The 7,510-nt window shown below is 37.5% G+C and overlaps 1 protein-coding gene across 7 annotated transcripts in view; it reads right to left on the minus strand.

Moving 5' to 3' along the window:
• Nucleotides 1–1,548: 1,548 nt before the first annotated feature.
• The window catches only part of acaca (acetyl-CoA carboxylase alpha), a 64,347-nt gene continuing 58,385 nt past the window's right edge, over nt 1,549–7,510 (minus strand). For all 7 annotated transcript variants that reach the window (XM_062048079.1, XM_062048077.1, XM_062048084.1 and 4 more), the window contains 3 exons: nt 7,336–7,506; nt 3,687–3,823; nt 1,549–2,820 (listed from right to left, as the gene is read on the minus strand). In XM_062048079.1, the coding sequence (XP_061904063.1) occupies nt 2,694–2,820; nt 3,687–3,823; nt 7,336–7,506 (435 nt within the window). In that variant the 3' untranslated portion in view covers nt 1,549–2,693. The remainder of the gene's footprint in view (nt 2,821–3,686; nt 3,824–7,335; nt 7,507–7,510) is intronic.

Genomic DNA, 7,510 nt, shown 5'->3' on the forward strand with positions numbered 1-7,510 from the left:
GCTCAAAATGGCCAGAAAAAGAGAACTTTCATCTGAAACTCGACAGTCTATTCTTGTTCTTAGAAATTAAGGCTATTCCACAAAATTGTTTGGGTGACCCCAAACTTTTGAACGGTAGTGTATATATCTAACAAAAACAGCTAACAGGTGATGTTTATTTTTACTTTGACCCCTTTGAAAGCCTTTTGATCAGATACTACACAAAATAATAAAATATCTCATGTCATGTCATTTGATCAAAAGACCTTCAAAGAGTTAAAATTAGGGTTGTAAAAAATAAAAATAAAAAGTAATTAACGTGATTAATCACAAAAAATAATGTATTAATCATGTTCATATGCAGATTATTCAGACAATTACTCACTGGACTTAACATAAATATGTTAGCAAGGTTTGAGCAAATACATAATGTGCATTCAGGTAAAACATTAAAAAAATGTTCCTGTCTGACATCCTGACAATACAATGTTAGTCTTTTTTTAAGATCATTTTAATTATGCAAGCGAGTAACGACCTGTGATTAATTATGATTAGCCCAATTCAAAAGTGTGATCAATCTGATTTTGAAAAATAATCACTTGTCAGTGCTAAATAAATAAAATAAAATAAAAACATTACATGTTTGGTATTTTTGTTTAGGACTTAAGTTGATTTGAGATATATGAGCAAAAAAAGTAAAATAAAATATGAATCAAAACATTTTTTATGCACTTTCAAAAATGAAGGACTGCCATTTCCTGTTTGGCTTTGGGATTTTGTTGAATAACTGCCAGTGCCTCGTACACTTTTACAAGAATTGGACAATGATATATTAAAATTTAACATAAATTACATTTAAGGAAAATATTGTATAATGGAGAACACTATGGCAAAAATACAGCAAAAAAGTACTGAAAGCACAAAGAAGTCAGCCTATGCCTCCTGAGGGTTAAGAAAAGAAGACAGTTGGTGTCATGGCATGGTTTTGTGCATGTTACCCAAACAATACCTTTTCCTTCACTGTAAAAAACGGAATCTGCATTTTGGCACTGATCAAAAGAATTAGCCCACCACGCACGCCACCACAAATGAGCAAAAACCCTGTGGGAGACAAGGGGGACCACGCAACACACATTTCCAATTATAGCACCAAATTACTTTTTCTTCTTTTTTGGTTCTCTTGTAATTGTTGTGGGCATTGGGCACATGCAACTCAATTTGTCTTACATATTTGTTGCTCGGTTGATAACAAAGTTGACAGAGCCGAGGGGATGATCTGAACCAAGTAAGACAAAATTAAATAAATAAACGGATGAGATAGCTCCCTCAGTATTTGTTTGATCCGTCTCATCCTTCTTAAGACTGTTGAAGTTTAAAAGGCAAGGGGAGGGGCGATGGGGGACGACGCTTTAATCGTCTTTGGACTGAGGAATGCAGAGAGTATCATTTTGAATAATCACAAAATGTATCTCCTGTGTAATGGACTCTGTTCTGACTGCTACAATGTAATGAGGCTTTCAGCGACTATTCTCGCGATCACTGATATTTAAAACATGTTTATCTTTTACTGCAAAGACATGACACAAATTCATTGGGTAAGGTTTATTTCAATTGTAAATATTTGTAAAAGGTCACAACCAGTGTTTTAAAAAGCAATGGCCTGCTTGTCACTACAGACAAAAAAAAGGCACAGCACTTAGCAGGAATCTGTTTTCACATTGTCAATGAACATCTGTGATGTAATTAAAGGACAGTGCTGTTTATCCATTATCACCTAATTGTGTCACAAAGTACCTGGCAGTCAGTAACAAAAACATCATATGCAATGGAAAACAATATTAAAACATTTCAATTTTGGTAAATAAAGTATAAATAAAACGTGGTTAACGGTTAGAGATTACGTGAGTCATCGAACATAGGTGATCTCATCAAGTATTCCAAAAATATTTTCCTATCATAAAAACAAATCAATATAATAAAAAATAAGCTATTTCTGATTTTTTTTAGGAAGCTACAAAATATGCTAATATGTGTGTACTTTAGTACCATTATCATTTCCCAGTTCCTTTCAACGACGTCCACCTCGGTGTGTGTGCAAGTGTGTGTGTCATTCTGGCAAGCACATTTACAGCGAGGGCTGTGCCAGTTTGATTCTGTATGCAATGTGAACAGCAACGCAGTATAAAGTGCATCTGCAGCAGCATGAAGTCTGAACAGAAGGGACAGCTGTAGTTTTGTGTTCACTGCAGGGAAAACTGGGAAGCAGACACGGTTTAAAAAGGCTCCTTTTGCTCCCTGCTGGGCTCTTCTGTCCAAATGTGTTACAGTGCTCCTGTTTATTTTTTTAAATATAGTTTTTCAACTAAGTGTGCCCATGTTGGGGGTTTAAATTACCTTTTCTTGCCAAGACTGCTCTCCAATTACTTAATAATTATAGTCAGAAAGCAGTTTACATTGGAATATGACAACATTCCAGTTCATTAGTTCAATATTGGTTCAGTCTCAAAAATAGTGTACATTAAATTGGTCACCAAGTCATTGCACTGGAATACAAAATATGCTTATTTATCAAAATTGGTAGAAGGGTCATAGACAACTTACAAATCAATATCGAAGAATCATTACCAACAATTCATGAGTACCCTGGTGGGTGCCAAGGTGCCGTCACGTTGGCTCCTCCGAACCGCACTTTCCAGACTAATTGGGCCTGAGCACTATGAGGAGGCTGCGGTCTCCATAGTAGACAGTATACGCACTACCTCAGCTCTCTGAGTGGGTGAGATGTGCTGGGTCATGTGCACGATGGAATCCATGGCCACTTCTGGGTTAGCTTGAACCAAGCTGGGAGCAAGAAATGGAAAAATACATGTTATGTTTGTAGGGGTGGGTACCTTTTAAATAAATAAGTGTGTTATACTTGAATAGCGCACTTCTACATAACTGATCGCGGTAATCAATGGTATGGCTTTTCGGTACTTTTGTGCGTGTTAATAAATGTTAATTGTTTTATAAAAATGTCTAATTTTTTATTGTATCATTTGAAAATGAGGTGATTATAAAAACTTTGCTATCCAGTTGTTATAGGTTGTTTACTTATTACATTTCTGAGTCTCATTTGCCAGTATTATACAACAAACTTTGCATGCAGTTGCAATTTCAAGACTTTAGATTGTTATGGTGTGTTGCTTAGCTAGGAAATAGCTGAATGGTCCAATCGTGTCTCATGTTGCGCCCTACATAGTGTTTATACTCAAAGTATTGTACTTATTACACACTTGCTCTTTGATTGTAAAACACATCTTAGTTTCATGTAGTTTTCAAATTGCTAACGCTAATCAGTAGCCTGTATAAGGCAAAGCCAATTTAAATTAGCATAAAGCTAGCACATTTTGAAAAAGTGCAGCATTACCTAACATTTGAATGTTTTCTATCAGACATACTTGCTTTGTTGGTATGGGAAATTGCAGCATTACCTATAAGCAGTTTGACAGAGTCTGCTTGTTTCCCCACTAAGTGTTTGAGCCAATGATTAGTCTGTCAGAAGTATTGAAACATATCACTTAATTTTACGAGTATCGATAACCGGTAGTACCGACGGAATTTGGTGGTAGCCTATAAAAGTACCAAATTCGTTACCCACCCCTAATGTGGAGTGACATTATCATCATCATTATTATCATAAAACCATGCTGTTTTATTAAAATCACCTGCGTATCTGCTTGAGGATGTGATCTCGGCGAATGTACTTTATGTTCTCATCGATGACAGACCTCGCACCCTCCTCTTCTGCGAGTTGCTTCTCCAGCCACCCCACCACCTCTTCATTGTTGTCCCACAAATAGGCCTGCATGATGACATTGTCATGTATGACCATTGTTGTGATAATGAAAAAACATAACTAGCATAACAAAACTTACAAATTGTACTGGTTAAATGTGCACAAATCAATATCAGCACATGCCAAAAGAAGTGGACCAGCACAAAGTAAGCGCTGGATGTTTTGTTTATTTGAGCTTGATAGGAATATTAGTATTCATGAGTGCCGGCATCTTTGATCCCAAACAAAGCCAGCCTGGAGAGGCTTAGCAAAGATTTGAAGGTGGAGGGGTTTAACAGGCCCTTACCTTTATATGAATAGTCCTGCTTGGGGTCCACAAGAACATTTAATGCCCTTATTAATCATTTTTAATCTGTTTGCTTTTAATTAAGAGACAGCGTGTTGCTCTCCTATCTGCACGTGCCAGAGCTGTGATTAATTGTGGCTTAAGACAGTCACTTCTGATTGGGTAATGGACGAGAAGGCCACTTCGCAGGAGACATGGCTCCTCTTAGCTCCTGCCTGCTGGTTCTCTCAGGGCAAGATTCCTCCTGAAGGAACAGCGGTTATGAACCTATTTTATAATATATGAAAATTACAAATGTTTTAAGTCAAATTACAACTAGTAGTCTTTTGAATGATTGAGTGACTAATGCTATGAGAAAATTATAACATTATCCAAATTGCAGAAATGTATATTTTAGGCCCATGTTGAGATCTCAACTACTTTTACAAACACAGATTTTATGGGATCTCGAAAAAAACTTTCTGCAGCCAACGACCAGGAATTATCCAATGTAATGCATAGTTTAAGATAACATTAGTAATGCAATAACAATTACTAATAATAATAATGATAACAATAACAATCTTAAATAATAATAATAATAATTAGGGATGTCCCGATAACCATTTTTGGCCAGGAATCCCAATTACATTTTTTGGGGCCTCATACCTACACCAATTTCGAGTCGAAGTGGAGGCAGGTAAATAAGACCGCCCACAAAATGGCCCAACCTGTAGAGACGGTCAGAAAGCGGCTTGAAGATGGTCTGTAAAACATGATCTATGCAACATTTTGACCCAAGAACCACTATTACATGTTATGTAGACCATAAGGAAGGGTTTTAAATGTAGGAAAAAATCATAATATGACCCCTTTAATGCGCCTTATGAATCCAGTGCTTTTGCATGAAAATAGACCTGAACAGACCCGCTCATTGGCAGTGCGCCTTATAATCTGGTGTGCCCTATGGTCCAAAAGTATGGTAGGGTATAAAACTGAAAATGTTTTATAGTATACAACTAAAGTAAACACAATAACACATTTTATAAAGCATGTCTTATTAAATTTGTGGTATTGAATGGCACATTCATATATTTTTAACAAAATAAGAGTGGCTGTTGAACAACTAATGAAAAGCAAAAACTAATATTGGCTCCCATTCAAATTATTTGGGTTTTGCTGTTAAAGTTTATCCAGAGACTGACTACCCGAGTTTGTAAACAATAACAAAAAATGATTTTGTAATAATAAGAACAAGAAAAAGAAAAATATCTATCTAATCCAGTGGAGGCTCCTCCATAGAGGTGGAGGAGGCCTGGCCTCCCCAATAATTTGAGAGAAGAGAGAGATTTAAAAAAAACAATAAATATATTTATTTTATTTATTTATTTTAACAAAAAACATATTTTTTATTTTTTATATTCATATTATTTTAGTTTTGTTCATAAATCTAAATGTTCCCATGGCTAAAACCCAATATTGCAATTGTAAAGCAACAGGCCAGATTTCCCTATCAGTTTGTATTAAGGGAGGCCAGGCCTCCCCTAGGAAATTAGCTTCTCATAGAAGTCAATGTAATGCATGCTTTTTCATGCCAATATGTGATTGGCCAGATCACTGAAAATGGGTGGGCAACGGAGGCCTGGCCTCACCATGCATTGTGTCCAGGGCTGAAAGATTGACATTTTGTTCGTCCAATCACATGCTACTGGTTCATTTGGAATCAATCCTTTCCTTTCCTAATCAACACAGAAGCCATTTTGAGAATTCGCCAGCCACTTCAGTCAAACAAACACTCGCCATAGTGGCTACGAGTGTCCTATCAACTTGTGCTTTTCAGGAAATTTAGAGAACACCCCTGGCTATCATCCGTAAAGTTTATAGCTCATATAGCCAAATACTTTTGCTTAAAACGACCTCGGAAATCGGCGAGATTCTGGCGCAATTTGAGATCTTGGGCTGGAGATAGATATGCGTTAACGTTAAACCCTTCACTCTAGGCATTTCTCCTTGAGTTGACAACATCTCTGAGACAGATTTCGAAAGCAAAAGCTGCTGCTGCTAATCGCTCATTGACATTTATCTCTGTAGTTTGGACATTTTTACAGTTGAAGTTTAGCTCATTGTTTTCCATCCAGTTAGCTGTGTGTGTTCGAGCAAGCCTAGATTAGCCAGGCAAAATGGATGTGAGAGAGGAAAATGTACATGGAACAGGTGCTTGTGGTGGTGGCTTGGGTCCGAATCCAGTGGAAGAGGAGGATGGAGTTCAACCTAGATGCAGGCCATGGGATGGGAAAGAAAATCTAGTCGACTATTTGTTGTCCCAGCAATTCCATACTTTAGACCATGCTTCAAAAGTGAAGATAAAATCTGCTGGCCGACCAACTCCAGAAGTCAAGATGAGTCGTGTGACTCGAGCCGGCGGTAAGAAAGTGTTATCTTATCTTTTTTATATGCTAAACTTGATTAAATTGGTGATTACATGTTGAAGCTGTAGAAGAATGAAAAATGTAAGCTAAACAAAATTGTTTTTAACTACATAATTAAAATTCCTGCCTTTTACACATGTTCACTTGGCGTTTATATAACATCCAAATGTCATTTCTCAGCTTAATTATCAGGCAGGCTCATAGACTTACAGCAATGTAATTTCTTCAGGAAGGCACAAGGCTAAGCTCTGCACAATGAATTGCATCAGCAAGAACTTTCTGACTGTAGCTTACACTCCAAATAGTATGCCTTTGGCCAGCACAAAGACAGAGAAGAGAACAGGGAACATTCCATCGCGAGTGAAGTGAGCAAGCGGAAAAAAATGGCCTCCTCAATTCTGGAAGTCACCAGCCTCCACTGATCTAATCACTTTAGCTTTGTTTATATACTGATACTACACTAGGTATCGATAGTATCGACAGCTGGATAGATCACCCCTTCTTTACATTTAAACTCTATCAGTTAGCTTCTTGTGTTGTCCTGCTCAGTGTGTGTGTGTAGCATAATTAGCCATTAATTTTCCTTTAGTGCTACAGTGATAATAATACTTGGAAGAAAGTGTTTATTTTCCGCCTTAGTGGTGAGGATTAGTATCTTAGAAGCGGCTTCATTTTATGGATAGACGATGCGTTCGTTGCAGCTTGCTCTCAAATTCCAGCTGGTGTTCTGGCAAGACAGCCCCCCTCCTGGAATTCATGCAACTCCTGCATGTGTGTAACAACAAATATGGAAATATAATAGTGTAAACTTGTGTAGCAATTACCTTGACAGCACCTTCAGCCTCAACAAACCAACGGCGCAGCATTGCCTGGATTTGCCCGTCCGTCAGCTCGCTGTTAGCTTCTTGGATCTTTCGCATTACCGTGTCTTCCAGTAGGAGGCGCCGCAGACGCCAGTAGAAGAAACTACGAGATGTCTGCCACTCTAGTATATCCTAA

Source organism: Entelurus aequoreus, linkage group LG05 (assembly GCF_033978785.1).
Source record: "Entelurus aequoreus isolate RoL-2023_Sb linkage group LG05, RoL_Eaeq_v1.1, whole genome shotgun sequence".
Lineage (NCBI taxonomy): Eukaryota > Metazoa > Chordata > Actinopteri > Syngnathiformes > Syngnathidae > Entelurus > Entelurus aequoreus.